This window comes from Molothrus aeneus, chromosome 3 (assembly GCF_037042795.1).
Source record: "Molothrus aeneus isolate 106 chromosome 3, BPBGC_Maene_1.0, whole genome shotgun sequence".
Taxonomy (NCBI): domain Eukaryota; kingdom Metazoa; phylum Chordata; class Aves; order Passeriformes; family Icteridae; genus Molothrus; species Molothrus aeneus.
The window spans coordinates 70,141,290-70,159,572 of record NC_089648.1 but is presented as its reverse complement, the minus strand read 5'-3'; the positions used below and the strand labels follow the sequence as shown (position 1 = coordinate 70,159,572).

The 18,283-nt window shown below is 39.6% G+C and overlaps 1 protein-coding gene across 1 annotated transcript; it reads left to right on the top strand.

The window, feature by feature from the left end:
* The first annotated feature begins 832 nt into the window (after nucleotides 1-832).
* GCFC2 (GC-rich sequence DNA-binding factor 2) lies at nucleotides 833-18,244 on the top strand. Its single transcript, XM_066546130.1, has 18 exons — nucleotides 833-1,406; nucleotides 2,539-2,646; nucleotides 4,046-4,216; nucleotides 4,712-4,939; nucleotides 5,896-5,975; nucleotides 6,887-7,002; nucleotides 8,728-8,914; nucleotides 9,396-9,519; nucleotides 10,798-10,876; nucleotides 12,093-12,205; nucleotides 12,942-13,141; nucleotides 13,548-13,698; nucleotides 13,972-14,093; nucleotides 15,246-15,322; nucleotides 15,500-15,566; nucleotides 16,236-16,382; nucleotides 16,718-16,842; nucleotides 17,175-18,244. Exons 1-18 carry the CDS (start codon nucleotides 833-835, stop codon nucleotides 17,287-17,289), a joined length of 2,784 nt encoding a protein of 927 aa, XP_066402227.1. The 3' UTR covers nucleotides 17,290-18,244.
* Nucleotides 18,245-18,283: the final 39 nt, after the last annotated feature.

Sequence of the window (18,283 nt, the reverse complement as noted above, 5' to 3'; positions counted from 1 at the left end):
TTCTTGGATGCTTCTCTTGGGACACAAAGGCTTACTTGAAGGACTTGCCCTGCCTGGATTCATGGTTTCATTTGGAGTGGGATGCACTTTCTTTCCACAGAGCAAATCACACACAGCTCAAGTCAGCACGGCAGAAATCAAAGGCTGGTACAAGCTACAGTGCAACTCCTCTCTAAGCAAACCAATTTGTCATCACTTGTCACATTCCCACCTTCCTTCTGTTCCCAGCCATATGTTCCCCTCCCCTTCCACCAGCACTGGCACCTGCCTGCTCCTTCTGTGAGCTCAGCCTGAGGAAAGGGAAAAAAATGTGTGATTACTTTTTGACAACAACAGAGTCAGTTTTATATTTATAATAATTGCAGAATCATAGAACGGCTTGTGTTGGAAGGGACCTTAAAGATCATCTAATTCCATTTGTCCCTTCCATGGGCAGGGACACCTTCCACTAAACAGGTTGCTCAGAGCTCCCTCCAACCTGGCCTTAAAAAGTGTATTTATTTGTTTGTGGTGTATGTTAGTACTAATTCTAAAACAGCTATTTTATTTACGTGTAGTTAGGCATTAGCAATTACCTTTCAATTTACTATTCACTTACATAATACATAGCAATCACAAAAGTTTATCAATATTAATTATTAATTATCGCCATATAACTTTTGCATATTGAAATAATATCTTACCATATATTATTTATAAATTATATTTTATAATACCAGAAGTCCACAAGCTTTCGATGGTACTGCAGAGGAGGGGGAGCACCCACCCAGCACGGCAGCCCCTGCACTGAAGGACTCACGGTTTACCCAACAAGTTACATTTTTAGGCATCAATGAATCACCAAAAAACGCCTTTCACATTTTTTTACACCTTTCCCTTCTGCCCCTCCGTCCCGCCCAAGCTCCCGCCCAGCCGCGGGCGGGGCGCGCCGGGGTCGCCGCGCGTGCGCGTCGGGTCCCACGTTGGGATCGCGGCGGTTCCGGCAGCGATTCCCGGCAGCGATTCCCGGTCGCGATCCCGGCAGCGGTTCCCGGGGGCGATGTTCCGCCGTCCCCCGCGCAACTTCCGCGGCCGGCGGCGCGCAGCCTCCAGCGGCAGCAGCGAGGGCGAGCCGGAGCCACAGCCGAAGCCACAGCCGGAGCCGGCCGCAGCCCCATCCCCGGACTCAGCCCCGTCCCCGGACTCGGGCGCCAGCTCGCCCTCGGAGCGGGAAGCGGAGCCCTCGGAGGCCGAGGGCGATCCCGGCGCGGAGCGGGCGCTGCCCGCGGAGGAGCCGGCCCGCAGCCACCGAGGGCGGGCGCGCAGAGCCGGGGCGAGCCCGGGGCAGCGCCGAGCCGGGGCCGCAGCGGGGTCGGGCCGAGCCGGGAAGGAGCTGCTGAGCTTCGGCGGCGAGGAGGAGCGGGAAGGTGAGGAGGGATCGAGTGTGTGTGAGCCGCAGAGCACGGCCCGGGAGCGGAGGGGCTCTGCCTAGGGCTGCCGCCTCAGCGAGCCCCTCCTGCCTGTCTCTGTAAACACACCCAGCCGTGCTCTGTCAGGGGAAGGGCTCTCGGGAGGGTTTGCGCGGTAAACCCGGACTAAAACCTGGGCTGGGCCTGGTTAGTCTGGAGAAGCCAGAGAGCTGGGCTCATCAGTCCATCTAAATATCTCGAATGAGGGCGCGAGAGAATGGTGCCGGACTCTGTTCGGTGATGCCCAGCAAGAGGATGAGGAGCAATGGCCACAAGCTAAAACACAATAAGTTCCACCTCAACACGAGAAAGAACTTTTTTACATCAAGGGTGGCAGAGCACTGGAACAGCTGCCGAGGGAGGGCGTGCAGTCTCCCTCTCTGGAGGCATTCCAAGCCCACCTGGACACATTCCTGTCTCACCTGTTCCAGGTGACCCCGCCCTGGTAGGGGGGTTGGCCAAGGGGATCTCCAGAGGTCCCTTTCAACCCTGACAATTCTGTGATTCTGTGAAAAGTACTTTGGCAATTGTGTATGTCCACGTTCTTTCGGCTGAAAACATCTGAAATCTTCTTACAGTTGGAGAAAACCAGAGAGAACAAGTACTGTGTGGTTCCATGACTGAACAAGCTTAAATAAATGAAACTTGAATGTTTAACTGACACTTCTGGGCTGTTACTGTTGTGGTTGATGAGAAGACATCAACCTTGGTGGGCACAAGCTGCAGAGAGACCCTGCATTTCAGCAGTGCAGTGTTGCTGTGTAGAGGAGGCTGAGCTGCAGCTTTTACTAAGAGGTGATAGATCATAAATGATAAAGCCACTGTAATATTCAGAATTGATCCAGCCAGAACTGAAAGACTGGACATAGATAGTCCTTAGTGCCATGGCCTTGTTGACATGTTGGTGTTTGGTCATAGGTTGGATTTGATCTCAGAGGTCCTTTCCAACCTAATTGATTCTGTGATTCAGAAGTTATGCTGTGCACACATGGAGTTTACATGCACGTTTGTATGCAGTACATACACATATATGTGTGTATATTGTTGGCTTTATGAATGTTACTCAGAATCACTTTGTTTTATCTGGTAGGTGAAGAGTTTTTTAAAGTTAAAAAGCCATCCTTCAACGAAGTAACCTTTAGAATTAAAAAGAAGGAAAGCTTACTGCCTGCGCAGACAGAAGCTGAAGAAAACAAAAGTAAGTACTTTTTTAGTTAAATATTTTATGAAATACATGAAGAGTGATGTAAAAATACTGCTGTTAGATGTTTTTTGCTTGTTAATTGAATGCAGAATTATACTTGCAGTTGTAATTTACAGGTTTATAATTGTGATGTATTTGTGCTGAAATTATTTTCAGTTTGACCTTGGTAAAAGTTTATCAGAACTTGGAGGCTGTTCTTGAGAAAACCTGATTATGCAGAGCCATGTGCTACATCAATGTTAACAAAGTTTTGATAAGTTTATACCTCAGCATCATATATTTCAAACTATGGGCCAGGTATCCACTGCTTTTTGCTGTCAGATTGCAGTTTGATCTGAGTATTGGCATTGAGGGAAAATGTGAGCTTAGTTGCATTTTGTCTGATGAAAGTTAATGCAAACATTATTACTTTGTGTGCTCTTACAGCATTTAAATGTTTTCATTGAATTCAGTCAATAGCCTAGATTATTCTGGTAGTATCCCTAGTTCCATTGAAATACAGTCAGTTGCCCAGAGAGGCTGGGCTCCCCATCCCTGGAAATGTTCCAGGCCAGGTTGGATGGGGCTGTGAGCACCTGGTCTAGTGGAAGGGGAATTGGAACTAGATGATCTTTAAGGTGCCTTCCAACCCAAACCATTCTGTGGTAACTCTCTTGTTTGAATATTTGGAGTTTGTGTGTTTTAGAAACAAATGCATCTAAAAGTTCTCTTTATGTATTCCCCTTTTGACACTTCTGTCAATTCACAGATATACCATATTTGCTAATGTTAGATAAAAGTAAATTAGATTGAGATTGGTCAATAATTCCCTTTGAGGTTGTGATTCAGCTGAGATAGTAAATTTTCTTAGTAACTTATAAAATCATATCATGTTCTTATAAAAGGTGGTACATTCTGTTGTTCAGTAATCTTATGATTTACTGAAAGTGTAGTGGCAGATGAAGAGAAATCAATATTTTTAAAGTATTTGATAATAACTGGAGACAAGATAGATATAAATGTTTATAGTTTAACTAAGACTGCTTTCTAAATGCAGTTTTTCAAGTCAAGAATCCAAATACGCTGTGAGCAATCAGAATATTAATTAGTTGTTATCTGAGAGCTGATCTCATTGCTTTTGTGCATCTAAATACACTCTGTGTCTCAGAAGGACTCGTAGTCTTTCTGTGGGAAGCATCATCAAAGATGCTTTTATTCAATACAAGAATTGGCTTGTAAGTGACTCTCTTGGAATGTTAAAATTTGACATGTTTTGGTGAGAACAGGTGGAGATAGACAAGTGACCAGTCTTTGCAGCAAGGTGTAAATAATTTCTGGTAACCAGTTATGGCACATCATATTCCAGCAGCTGAAACTGAAATAATGGATCATACTTTTTTCCCCTATAATGAAGAAATCTGTCAGTTGGAGCCTGGAGTTGGCAACACCAAAGATACTCATGAAGAGGATGAGGACAATGAGGATGAAACTTATTCTTCACTCAATGAGGATTACAACAGCTCAGATTCTGAAAATGAATCCAGCTCTCCACAGAGGGCACAGAGGGGGAAGGATTTATCACCAGGTTAGTTCCCTAGCTTTTTTTTTTTATCCAAGAAAGCTATTTTAGAACATTTTGTGTTTGAAGGACATGACAGGTTAGGTGAGATGAGTTCCACTAAGCTTAAACCACCTACGATATTGGCATCTGTTCATCTGTTTATCCTGATTCAGGGCTACCCTTCTGGAAGAATAGGGGTTCCCCCACATTTTTAGTTGCAAACATTTGTTGTCTATCTGTGCTAGTTTTGGGAATGGAGCAGAAATTATGAGCCCTGGTTATAGAAGAAAGGCAGCAGAAAATTCCTCTTTGGTGATGCACAATTCCCTTCATGAGGAGAAAATAAAACCTCACTTTGAGGTTGAGAGCCACTTTTTCATCTCCACATATTCTACATGGCAGCCATCTTGTGTTCTGTATCCAGGGTTGTACAGTGGTGCTGAACAGTTGTCATGATTGGCATTAGATACAGAGTGTTGCTTTTAGTCTTTTCTTAGATTTTCTCTCTCTTTGATGCAGGCAATATCCCCAGTGCAGCTCACGTTGAGGCTGCTCGGAGGAAGCGTCACTTAGCCAGGGCAGAGGCTGATTATCTTGCCCTGGATGTTTCAAACAGTCCTCAGGTCCCTCAGAGAAGAGGAAGCAGTGATTTGGAGAGTGAAGATGAGTCTGAAACAAAGAATCTCGATTTTGCTCCTAAAATGAGACCTCTTAGGCAGAGGATGACTGAAGACATGGATAAGATGGGTGAGTTTGTGGTGTTTCTCCCAGAGGCTTTGTTTTAGTCTCTGGAGCCACGTGGGACTTGTCCAGTTAGGAAGTGAGGCTTTGCCTCCTCAGGGCTCTTGGAAAAAGGCTGTGCAGTTGGTACTTGAGGTTTATTTATATGGGTCATAGGCCTGGTTTAGGTCTCACTGGTGGTGGTGCAGGATACTTTGAGAAATGTTTACAAAATTATTTTTGGCCTTGTTGACTGCAAAAAAAAGGCCTTGTAAGAGGCATATTTACTGTGAATAAAGTTACTCTAGGTCCTGTCTCCTGCTTCTGGTCTGGCCTTCTAAGTGCTCTTCCTGCACTGACATAAATTTCAAAAATGGAAAACAAACAAACAAACCAGCATTCCAGCCCTTCAGAAGTAAACAAACCTACTGCATGCAAAACATAATTGGCTTTTCCATTGTTTTTATTCCCTTAGAGCTGCTTATAGTGTTATGAAGCACAGGTTTACTTAAGTATTTGAATAAGGGCTATAAGGTATGCATATCTATGAGCAGAATCTGCCATTCAGGTTAATGCTAACGAGATCTTTTTGTATCTGTAGTTGAGTGTATGTTCTGGAATGCTCAAGGGTTTGTTGGGTGTCATGTCTTGGTCTATACTTACACTCTTGTTTACATGTATTATGCGTGTAAACTTTGTTTTGAGAAATAAAAACAAGATGTTTATGTGCCTCCTACTACAGTAGTAGTTGCTTGAGAAACAGTTGGGGGAATTAATGTTGGTGTGAATCCTACAAATCCCAGTAGCCTTTTCCAAGCCTTTCTTGCCTTTCAGTTTTGCAGTCCTCCATCTGCAGGTTTTTCATCTGCTGTTTTTTGTGTGTATCACTTCTCAGTATTGGCTGGGAGACCCATGTTGCTTTAGATGGAAGGGAAAAACTAAAGGGTGTAGTTAGATCTAATAACAGTTGTTTTACCTTCCAGTGTCTCTGGGTGATGCATCAAGTGACGATGAAGCCAAGTGGGAAGAGCAGCAAATAAAGAAAGCTGTTAAGCTCTCTCAGGTGACACACATGCTTTCCTAACCATTGGAAGTTGCTTTTTGCTTATAGGCAAGAGAGATTGTCTGGAATACTGTTGTGTCTCTGTTCTGCCCTCTTGTTAGGGAGGGTCTTAGGAAGTTATTCCCTGATTCTTCAGGGAAAGATGATTAGAAATATGGGAAGATGACAATGAAAATCTGTAATCTCTGTCTGCGTGTTGAGAAGCAGTGTGGTGGTGTCAGCCCCAGAGGCAGATACCTGTTGTGATTAGAGATCACAAGAAGCAGAGAAGAAAATTCTGAACTCTGATTTTTTTGCTGCTGTGCAAGGGATCTTGAAAGCAAGAGTATGCAAGTGATACAAATGTTGCAAAGTTGCAAAGCAAAAATTATTGTTTTATTCTGCTGAATTTCTGTTGAGTGGCAATCTGGGAGCTCTCTTCACAGTTCAGCAGAATGCTGTCTTTTTCTCAGTAAGTAATTGGCAAAAACTAACTATATTCTGATATGCTGGCTTGGATCACTTGCTCTGGATCAGACTTAGGAGTATTTGAATAACCAGCTCTTTATTGAAGTCAGTATTGACAGTTGTAGAAATTTTTCCAATTTGGGGAGTAGAGGAATGAGAGAAAGTTACATCCTATTGAGACTGTGTTCAAATCCAGTATGATCTTAGGTCCTCATACTCCACTTGCTTATGGAAAAGTTAATTCTACTCTTCAGGAAACAGCAGCAATTTATAGCTGTAGACCTTGTTAGTTATGGATTTAATGCTTGAGTTGATTGGGTTTTGTCTAGATTTTTTTGTGGTTGAAATATATAGCTTTGTATTGGATGTTTAGTATTCAAATAGTATGTCTTGATGATCTGTAGAGTTGCAAAGGGAGAAATTGTGTAAATGGTGTATTAAAAATTGACACTTAATTTTTGTAGGAAATTTGTGATGACGCCTCTGTGCGTAAATATCAGCCAACCAAACCCAAGTTTGATACCTCTGTTTCTCTACCACCTGTGAATTTGGAAATTGTGAAGAAGAGACTGACTGAAAGGTAATGCCTTAACTTACTAGTTGTCTGAGTTTTTGTCACAGAATGAGGCAACAGCTTTGAAGTCTTACTCTTTTTTCCAGAGTGTTGAGCTTTGTTTGGGTTGTTACCAAGTGTAATAATGTCTAATGGAGTGCTACAAATTTTTTACTTTATGTGGCAATACTTTGTTTCAGGGGAGCATTTGGACTTTCCAAGAGTGTTTCTGTCAACTTGAACTTTAGAAAGTAAATTTTTTATTTGGCAACAGCTTTTTATGGTTACTGGTGGTTCTTGACAGGAGCCTTGGCTTGATGTTACATTTGCCCAGCAAGCAGAACTTCTCTGGGGGCAGGTAGAGCTGGCACTCCCAATCCTCCTTCTTTTAGTAGTTCTTCTGGTAGTTCTTATACCAGCTGCAAAAATATTTCCTAAAGCAGCCGAAGTTCTTTACAGCCTGTTCAGAACATGCCTGGATCTTTTTCTTTAGTTGTGTGCCAGGCTGTGACTTCTTTTGAGCAGCTCAGCTGCTGTGTGGGCAGCTGAGGTGGACATGGGAACCTCCTAGAGGGTGTGTGGGAAGGACAGCTGGGTCAGACATCCCAAGGTAAGCCATCCCCTGTCATCCCTCCCAGCACTGGGAAGCAGCTGTTCAGATAAGTTTAGACAAGTAACTTAATACAAGTGAGACATAAATTCTGCTGTGAGCTTGCACCAAGCTCTTTGTAATCTTTACTTTGTACAGACCATCATTGCTGCATTTGTTCAGAGAAGTGAAACTAAGTTGGACTAAATATTTTTGTGGAACTGTATGCTTTCTTAATCACCTAAAGGAATTGATGTACAGAGTTATGTACAGAGTCAAATAAGAAAGCATGAGAATACAGCTGTCAAGAGTGGGAAATTTTTCTGGGAAACAGCAGGAAGGGGAGGAGGAACCTGTTTGGTGTAGGTACAAACCTGTTTTGTTTGTAGATGTTTTTAACATATTAAGTGCTGAAATAAATTAATATTTTTTTATTTATAATATGTAGCACAGTAGAACACAATAGCTTAGTTCATCTGTTTTCTTTGGAAAGTGTTTAGTTCAGGGAAGTGAAATAAATTGTAGTCTGTGCTTTGATTCTGTTACAGACCTGCTCAAACTGAGCAAATACTTGGGATATGTAAGGAGGGAAGGGGTAAAAAAGAGAGGAAGCAGAGTTGTAATATATGTAAATGTTTGTATGCTACCTGTCTGCTAGAGACAGCTGTTGACAGAAGCTTTTGGTGTTTATCACACAATAGTAAGAGTTGTCAGTTGGTTTGTATTTAATAGTGAACACATAGTGAATGCTTACAGGTACTTCTGTCCATACAGCTTTCATTAACTGGTATGGACATGCTGATGTGAGTTGTAGTTTTTACCAGATTACTTTGGGTAGAATCTATTTAATAATGTGATACCATGTAATTTTGGCTTTTATATTTTTGGGAAGTGTGGTATATTGAGGAGTACAGATTAAATACCTGTGGTGCTTTCAAAACCAGCACCATATAAATGACATTTGGGTTGCCAAAGTGTGATGTTTGTCCCTACCCTGTAAATGTTGGCATGGGTAAATCTTTCAGTGCTGCTCAGGTCAAATGCAAGTGCTATTATTAGCACAGGCAAAGATTTTGTATGTGATTATAATGGGTGAAATGTTTTGGAGTGCATCAGCTGTTAAATTGGCAATAGTTCTGATTGTCTGGGTTTCTCTCTTTCAGGATAACATCCTTACAGGATGTGCACCGTGCCCACCAGAGAGAGTATGAAAAATATATGGAGGATATTGAGAGCTCAAAGATGTCTGTCCAGGAGCTGGAGAAGTCTTCAGATGCAGCTATGAATTATAAATTCTACAGAACCATGAAAACATATGTAGAAAACTTGATAAACTGTTTGAATGAAAAAGTATGTATATTTTTCTTTTTTTTCTTTTTTAAAGATGATAAAGGTGTATTCTGTCAGGAAAAAATGAGAGATACCACCCAGTTAAAAATCAGTTCTATCAGAATCAAATTTAATTTTAATTTAATTTTGTGTCACTTTGCAGTTGTGTATTTTTTCAAGTAACTTTAAAGAGAAAAAATGTTAGTTAGGGAATACATTTTCTTCAGTGGCTGGTGCCTCAAAAGCAAACTGCAATAAAACAAGGGACACCAGTGGTGTCCTGGTGAACCCTTTTGTATGAAGTCTTAGTCCTTGATGTGTAACTGGCATACAGTTTGTGTTTTCAGCCTGAAAACTCCCATGACCAGGAACTTAGTTGTCAATCTCTGATACTTCTGTTTTAATTTCACAGCCATACAAAAACCCCATTGAAGTTGGTTTTTGCTCATTCTTGTGAGATTTAAACTGATTGAAAGCCTGATTGGTGTTTGCTGTATTGCAGCTGAAGGACATTAATGAGCTGGAATGGGCTATGCATGCCCTTCTGCAGCAACGAGCCGTGAGAGTATCGAAGCGAAGGCAGGAGGAGCTGAAAAATGAATCTGCTTATATTCAGCATCTGACAAGTTAGTGCAAAGTTCAAATTTTCAGTGAGAAAGTAATTTCTGTCTTTGAGCAGAAATACAGTTAATTCCTGGTTTAAGATTTTAATTTTCACCTTTGATCCCCTTTCCCCTTCCCATTGTCAGTAGGTGTGTTTCTACTGTACCTCATTTGAAATTCTTGCCTCAGTAATGCCCATGACACTGTTTTTCTCTGGCTTAATTTCTCTGAATATGAGGTGACCAAGTACCTTGTCAATTTTTAATTGTTCAATTTCCCATCAATATTTAAAAAGAAAAATGGGAGTCAGTTTTCCAGTAGGTTTCAAGTTGGAGAAAGCTTGCTTATTACTGAATTCTGTGAATACCTGAAAAAGCTGAGTGTGTAATTGGCAACATCACTTTTACCTGAGGGTGTCTGTAAGGCTATGTATGTGCCCAGATTGGGGATTTCAAACCAGGAGGTGACACCAATGCGGCAGAATATGAAGTGAGAAGCTACTCTGTGTAAGGGTTTTATCTAAAAGAAAACTGTGTTTCAGTCACTGTAGGAAAAATTAGTACAGTTTTCTCAGCTCATATTTTCTTTCCTCGCTAAGGTATTGTTTACATGCTGTGCGAATCTCTAGCTGCTGCTATTTAAAAAACCCAAACAAACCAGACCTCCAAAACCCTTTAAAACTGTTCAGGCAAAGCTGAGAGCAATCTGCTTGGAGCTGCTGGAACAGATGGAGGGCAGATGCACTGGATTCTGGTAAATACTAAATCATATGGGTTCAGTCTTCTCACTTGAGGGGATAAACTGCTGATGAGAGAAAGTAGCAGCCAAGATGGTTTTGTAAAATGGAGTGGCCAACTGACAGTAGGTGTAAGGAGAAAAGAGTAATGCCACAGTAAGAATTGCTATTAAAATGATTTTACCTCCAGCTCATTACAAATGAGACTGTAGTTGCATGTTTAGCAGCACATAGCATTGTTTTTTATGTTCCTAGTTGTATTTAATATAGTGGAAAGGCTGTTTTTTCTTACATGATAGTACTTCAGTAGTAGTACACCCTTTCTCTTTGCCATGTTTTGCACATCAGCCAGTTATTAAGGCTACAAGCAATTCACTCTGACTTACTCTGGGTACTGTTAGACTTTTGATTAGGTTTGTTCTTTTGTTGGCTATTTTCCAAATTAAAAAAAAAAAAAACAACAACTTCAAAACAATAGAAGGAGATTCTTTTTTTTTCCTGTTTGAAAATATAACAGTAACTTTAAAAATGTACCACTTTATTTTTGGCTGTTTCTGTCTTATAGGTGGGAATGACAAACCAGTGAAAAGCAAATTGGGAGGTGATGAGAAGACACAGGTCCTGGAAATGTGTGAGCATCGAAGGTAACTCTTACACAGAGGTGCACTCAATTCTGATAAATGTGCTGTGCACTGACTTCCTGTCATTCCTGCAGTCATGAATGTAAACCTGTAGGATTACTAAATGAGATTACTCTAAAAATATTTCAGTATTTGCTTTCCAAAACTTGAAGTACATGGAAGCCATCTATGCTATAATGTCATTCTCTTCATATTGATTTGAACCTGAATGCTAATAGAGCTGGATATTTTAAACTAAAAAGTCTTAAGTGAGACAAAATTATGAGGGGAGCTTTTTTCTTCCTATTTTAATTAATAATATTATTAATTTCTACAGAAATATATTTCTGTATTATGTATAAATAGCAAAATTGGGCAGAATTGTTTCTGCTGGAGAGGCAATGGTGAGTGAAACAAATCAACCTGTAGCCCCAGGTCTGCTATCAGTGTAGGTCAGACAGATGCTACATTTTGGATGTTAGTGTTCACGGATTGGTACCAATTTTTTTTTTTTCATATTATTGGGAGCTTTGAAAATTTTATAGTTGGTACCTCAAGTCATAACTATACTTTGAAGCAGCAAGTACCTTGAAATTTTACTGGAGGAAAAGTGGTATAATAATAATAATAACTTCCTCTCAAAGCAGTTAACTTTTAATGGTAATGGATGTGAATAACTGTTTAAAAGTATTTATGTAATATCACTTCCATATTATTTATCATTTTCCTGTGGTAGAAATTCAAGCCATTGACTTTGCAGTCTGTTTCTCTTGATGCCATGGCAATAGTTTTTGGAACCCCACTGGCACATGGGTGCTATCACCTTTTTCCTGTGGGTTGTTGAACAAGTGGTCCAGGACTGGCAGGACAGTCTGAGAGCTCAGTAAATACACATTAAACTGTCAGACAGGATCCAGTTGAACCACCAGATGCTCAGGTGGGATGAGTTGTTAGCCTCATCAGTGGTGATGAGGTTAAGGGAAGGTTATTGCAGGGCTCATGGGGGAGGTCAGAGATGTTGCTCTAAGCTCTTGGATGTCAGTTTCCAAATCCCCTCATTTTTCCACAGTTTAGGAGTTCTTTCGGTTCTGTAGTCACTGTTGTTCCCCCATTGCCTCTCCTCAGGCTGTTGTTCTCACGACTTGTTTTAAGTACATTTTTTGAAGTTGGATTATTTTTTTAAGCTGTTTCCTGCAGACACAGGAGAGGATAACTCATCTGAGTTCATTCCCAAATGCAGGGCTTGCAGGAGGCAGGCGAGGGAGCACTCAGGAGAAGGAGATCACCACGAGGGCTTGTCCAGTGATGAGGAGCTGACTCCCACAGAGGAGGACGAGTTCCAGAAGAGCAAAGGTTGGTGACAGGCCTAATGTCATGTCCTAGAACAAGATCTCTTGTTGATATTTCTTTAATGGTTTGTTTTTTTTTTTTTTAGGGAAAAGTAGAGGAATATTTCATTTGAGTTCCATGTTTGTATTTGCACACTGTAGAAAAAAATGCACCCAGGCAGTTCTGACTAATGACTTAGGAGGAATGAATGAATGGTTGTAGATTTCCTGTGGTGGCAGCACTCTACATGGCTTTTTTAACTAGAGGTTAGCTCTGTCAGATTCTGCCAGAGCTGATCTGGCAGTACTCAGTGCAGTGCTGCAACATGTTTTGTACAGTCAATTTATTTCCTGAAGCTGGAGTGTGAATTAAAGGTTGCTTACAGTGTTTTAATTATCTTGAGTGAATGGATGAAGAGGAGGAGAGAAAGGTATAATAACTTTTCTTAACGTAACAGCAGAAGGGATTTTCATGCCTGAAATTTTATCATTCTGGAACGAAGTTTGAAATACAGTGGTTATATAAATCTGTGAAAAAGGTCATGTCTTTCCTTGGTCTTCTGACACTATTTTTCTGTACAACTGAGTTTTTGTGGGAGCTGCTTTTAAACCATTTCAATGTCAGGTGTGTCAAAGATAAATAACAAATGCAATTCTCATAAAAATATCTCTTATGTCCTATAGATGCATAAACCCTTCAGCTTATGCCTCAATAAGTTCTGTGATTGTTTCTTTTTATTCCCAATGAATATTATCCATAGATAATGTTTTAGAGGATAGTAGGAAAATCTTTGAAGATGTCCACGCAGATTTTTGTGACATCAGAAAAATCCTGTTGAAATTCCAGGAATGGAAAGAGAAGTTTCCTGACTCTTACTGTGATGCTTACATCAGTTTCTGCCTGCCTAAGCTATTAAACCCATTGATCAGAGTTCATTTAATAAGTTGGAATCCTCTTGAGGTAGGTGCATCAGCTGACATTTTTGTTAAAAATTGTGTCTGTGTGTGTATGATGTATTAATATGAAGAATGATTTTTTTCCTATACCTAGCACAGTGAATTAGAAATTAAGAAAGCTACTGTGTTGTCTCCAAAACTGAAGCATATTTTGGAATATTCTTAAATTTCCCCTTTCCTTTTACCTCCAGCTCCTTTTACACCTCCTGTAAAAACAGTTCTCCTGGGTTCTTTGAAGACACTTGAAGAATCCTACCCATTAAATTGCAGCTTTTAAACTAGTTTTGCTGTTTTGGCCCATTCAGTGATGAGGATGAAGCTGAAATTAAGTGGGAATTTGGGTGTTGCTGGATTGAGCTTTTCTGTTAATGCTGACAGCTGAACAACTAACAGGATTCATCTTTCAGCAGAATTTTACAGAGTTAGAAGAGATGCCCTGGTTCAGAGCTATAGAAGAATTTGGTGATGCAGAAAATATATCTGAATCAAAAAGAGATGATGATCATGATAAAGAAGTTTTGCCTAGAGTGATTGAAAAAACTGTTCTTCCCAAAATTACAGGTATGATAAGATTGTACTGAAAGCGTTCACTGCAGCTACGCAATCAAACCTTAAATAAAAATGATAATATCAAATAATGTGGGTGATATCCCAGTGCTCCAAGATGTAATGATTGTGTAGTTCCACAGAGTGCGGCTGAGGTGGCCTCTTCAAAATTATTGGGGGAGGCTGAACTTTTTATATGTTTACTTCTGTTACATTGTAATGGCTTGAAACTAGGGCAGATAAGTAACTTGCATATTATGAATGAAATAAATTCCTGTTTTTTTTCAGCACTTGTGAAGAGTGTGTGGGATCCTTTATCTACTTCACAGACAAAGAACCTCGTACAGCTTTGCAATAACATCTTTGGGAAACAAATCCTTGCCAAAAACGAGTCCAGCCGAGCAAGAGAGGTAAAAGCTGTGGTACCGAGAAAGGGGAACTTCACCCACTGTGTACTTCTGTGTGTGCTCCTGTGGGCACTGAGAACATTCTCCTGAAGCTGTTTGGTTCTGATTACATTTTTGTTTTGCCACTTAGATGATTGAGCAGTTAAAACTTCCAGCTCATTGATGCTCTCCTTGCTGAAGATGATGAGGCAGAAATCAGCTGCTGTCAGTTAAAAAATTCTGCCTGTATCTATCCAGAATCTGTTTTAGATCTAATCTTCCTTCACTGCAATAACAATGATTTGCATTTAATTATCTTTTCAAATTTGAGCTTTATATGCTAGTAATGCTTCAGTGGTGCATCCCTTAAGCTTTTATTTATAAAGTAGGCCTAAAATTTTAAAACTTGAGAATCCCCAAAGGTTGGTTAATTGGTGAGGAGGAAAACTACTATGTAATCCTAGCAATCCTTTAATAATTACTTTTATATACACAGTCACTCTAGGAAGCCCTTCTTAGCCTGATTCTGGGTTTATTCTGATGTAAATCAGGAAGTTTATCTAGTGAAAATGGGATGGATTAAGTGGTGAAATGGGATGGATGTTTGGGCCCCGAGTATGAAAAGAAATATTTTAAAGAAAATGTTTATGCCTTCCAAAGTCTGCTGTTTTGAAACCATGGCTTAAAGTCAAGTGATACAACTGATCTTAGCAAGAACTTAAATAAATAGGCTTAAAAAAAAAAGCTAGGTGGCAATCTATGGCACCTGAAAACATGTTGCTCAAAAATGCATGCTATCCTAGCTATGGTGATTTTTCTTTACATAAAATTTAACATCTTTTAATGGAGATCCCATGTGTATAACTTGCTTTGATTTTAATCTGTACAGTTTTCTTGCTGCCTTGCAGATTAATGTGTAAAAACAGGCCTCACCTAGGGATATAGCTTAGGGATATAGCAAAACCCTCTAGGCTAAGCCTATAGATAATTACAGCTGTGATTTGTCTGCTGTTTCTATTTTTTATTCAGGGTCTCAATGTGTGTTATATTCAAATGGCAGCTGCACTTATCTCTAAGATATCAGACCTCTGGAAGAACTAAATAACCTTTGAGGTTGTTACAAATGGAATATGAAGTCTTTCTTCTGAGGACACATTAATAATTCTTTTTTAATAGGATTTGATGAACACGGTTGTCCTAAGAATGAAGAAATCTGTAGAGGAAGATGTCTTTATTCCTCTGTATCCTAAAAGGTAAGCTAACCCTCTGACTCTCTTCAGTTTGTATTTTTTTAGTTCCTCTACCTTTCTCCCCTACAGATGTAAATGAAATATTGTACGCATCCATGTCTGAGAGATCAGATGTCTGTTTATCTCCTTTTAAATCCAGCAAAAATAATCTTTATTTTGACTTTTTCTTCCCATGACCAGCACTGTGGAAGACAAGTCATCAGTACGTTCCAAGTTTCAAGAGAGACGATTTTGGTCAGCTGTTAAGGTAGAGAAAATAGGGCTGGATTTGTTTTGTTTGTCCTCTCTGAAATTCATTTCACTGGAAACATTAACATCCCAGACCATATTTCAGTTTTTCTGCTATTCATGTTGCCTGTCCTCCTCCTTGGCTCATAGTAGTTAATTTTCAGGTAGCTTAACCTCAAGGTGTTTTCCCTTCACAAACACAGCCTTACACCACACTCAGAAATTACAGTTGTAAGGATTTATAGTGATAGAGGCAACAGAAAAAACCCTCAGTGCCTAATAATACTGATATGAACTACAAAAAAACCTTTGTGATGCCACAAACTGTAGCATCATCATGTCATGAGGGACTGTGTGTAGTCTTGTCCTGAGCAGTTGATGTAACTTTTTCACTTCTGTCTTTGCTTCTCTGACAGTTTTCTTAGTTGCCTTCTGTACTTAGCAAATTGTTATACCCCCTAGCAGGGTAAAATTTTCTTCCCACCCTTGGGAGGTCATGTATAGACATATACAGGTGTATCTATACATACAGAGAGATCCACTTGTAAAATTAATTAGGTTATTTACTGTACTTGCATTGGATGCACATATTACCTTTCTATGGTTTTTTTTTTAATGAAACTTGTAAGAGTTTTGGCACACTTAGAGCCAGCAGCTCTACAGATTCTTTGTTTCTTCATTACTGCAGCTGCTCTCCAACGTTGTTCTTTGGGATGGGATTGTCCAGGAAGACAAGCTCCGTGATTTGGGCCTGAGCAAGCTGCTGAATCGTTATCTTCTGCTGAACATCCTCAACACACCACTAGGGCCAGATAACATCAAGAAGTGTGATAAGGTAAAAGATAACAATCAGTGGAAGAGGGTGTATGCTCAAAGCCTTTTGTTTTTTATGAAGAGGGGTCAAAACTGAAAATGGAATATTTTAAAAAAAGAAAATGTAAACATTTAAAATTTTATTTTTTTTAGCAACCTTGCTGCATAAGAGCATTTTAGAGCAAATACTGGTCTGTAGGTTCTTAAGCATAACTACTTAGAGAGATAATCAATATTGGTTTGAAGGAAAAAACACAGTAATAATGACTGAACATGCCAGAAGGTTCCTGTCAGAAATGATGTGACTTGGTTATATTGAAATGCTTGTTAAACTTTTTCCAAATACTCTGTTAACAGGTGGTTGCATGCCTCCCAGAAAGATGGTTCCAAGATCTCAAGGGTGGATCAACTCTCCCTGAATTACTGAACTTCAGCCAGCACTTGCTGCAATGTGCCCGTGCACTACACAAGGAAAATCACAGGTAATGGACGAGGCTGTCCTTGACATTCAAGTGCTTCCCCAAATACTTTGTGTTAAAATTTAAAAAAATTCCTTAAATACCATATATTTGACACTTTAAAGTATGCTCATGTCATGTGTATATATATATATATATATATAAAAGAAAAGACGGAGTCTAATGTGAAGGAGCACTTGAGCAGTCCTTGTTTACTGTGAGAGTTTGAGGTGGTTGATGTTGGGTGCTGTTAATGATCACGGTAGCCAAGATCAGGAAACAAAAATTCTAGTTTACACAGGTCAATAAAAGTGCTGCTATATTTTTAAAATTTTTTTTTTATTATTCTTAAATAGTGATGAAACAAAAGAAGTTCTTCTCCTGCTGGTGAAAATTGGAGCTTTGCATATTGTAGAAGACTTCATTGAAGAGCATAAACTTGAACACCTTAAAGCAATGATTGGGAAATAGAAACCTTTGAAGGAATGTTTACATTACTGGAACAAGCCTGCTATGCACAGTAAACCAGTTCTAATATGAAATTTAATTAGTTGATCCTGCCTGCTCAGAGGTAGTGGTAATCACTTTCTTGGTATTAAATACATGAGGTGTTTGTTCAAAATGTCTTTTACGGCCATCTACTCCTAGATTATGGAATATTTAGAAGTTGCAGTTGTCAAAGCAATGGTTCAGGCATTCTTAAATGTGTGACAGTGCTTTAGTGCTGTATCCTTCTTGGATGGAATCCTGCAAACAGAAAGTGCCTGTGAACTTCATCACTGCTAGCCAGTAGACAACTGGAGAGGTTATTTTCAGTATTAATTGCCAAATGCCATTCTGACTCAGCAGTCACTGAGCTTTTCTGACTTGTGGTCCACAGTGATTTTTGGTGGGGTTATTGTTCAGCCATTCCTCGGCTGAACAAGGATTCATGATGCCCCTGATACAGAAACAAGGGGGGGGTCAGTGTGCAGGTAAGGAATTAGGATTGTCATCACAGACACTGTGATGATGAGAACAGAACAAGTTACTTTCTAGTAACTGCAGTTCTAGAAATCTCCCTTTGCTTCCCAGTAAGCTCTACAGAGCTTTACTTCTTCATATCCTTATTAGGATATTATTGCTAATGTTTTGTAATTTTGTATATTTGCAATGAATATTGTTACAGAATAACAGGGATGTTTCATTGTAAAAACTGTAATGCATCACAGAATCTATGTTTGTGACTATTTCTCCAAAATCTTCTGGGAATAGAATTTAAATCTTGTAGACTTAATCCTTATGCCTTCTCTTTATATTTTTTTAAGTTAAAAATATATTTTTGTAAAATATTTCAATTGTAAATAGGTTTGATCAGTATTACAGACAAAAGATTAAAAATAATTTGGGGTTTTTTTGAAAATAAAATATTTTACTTTGCTAATGACTCTTACAGCTCAATTCTTTAACATGTGACAAAATGTTA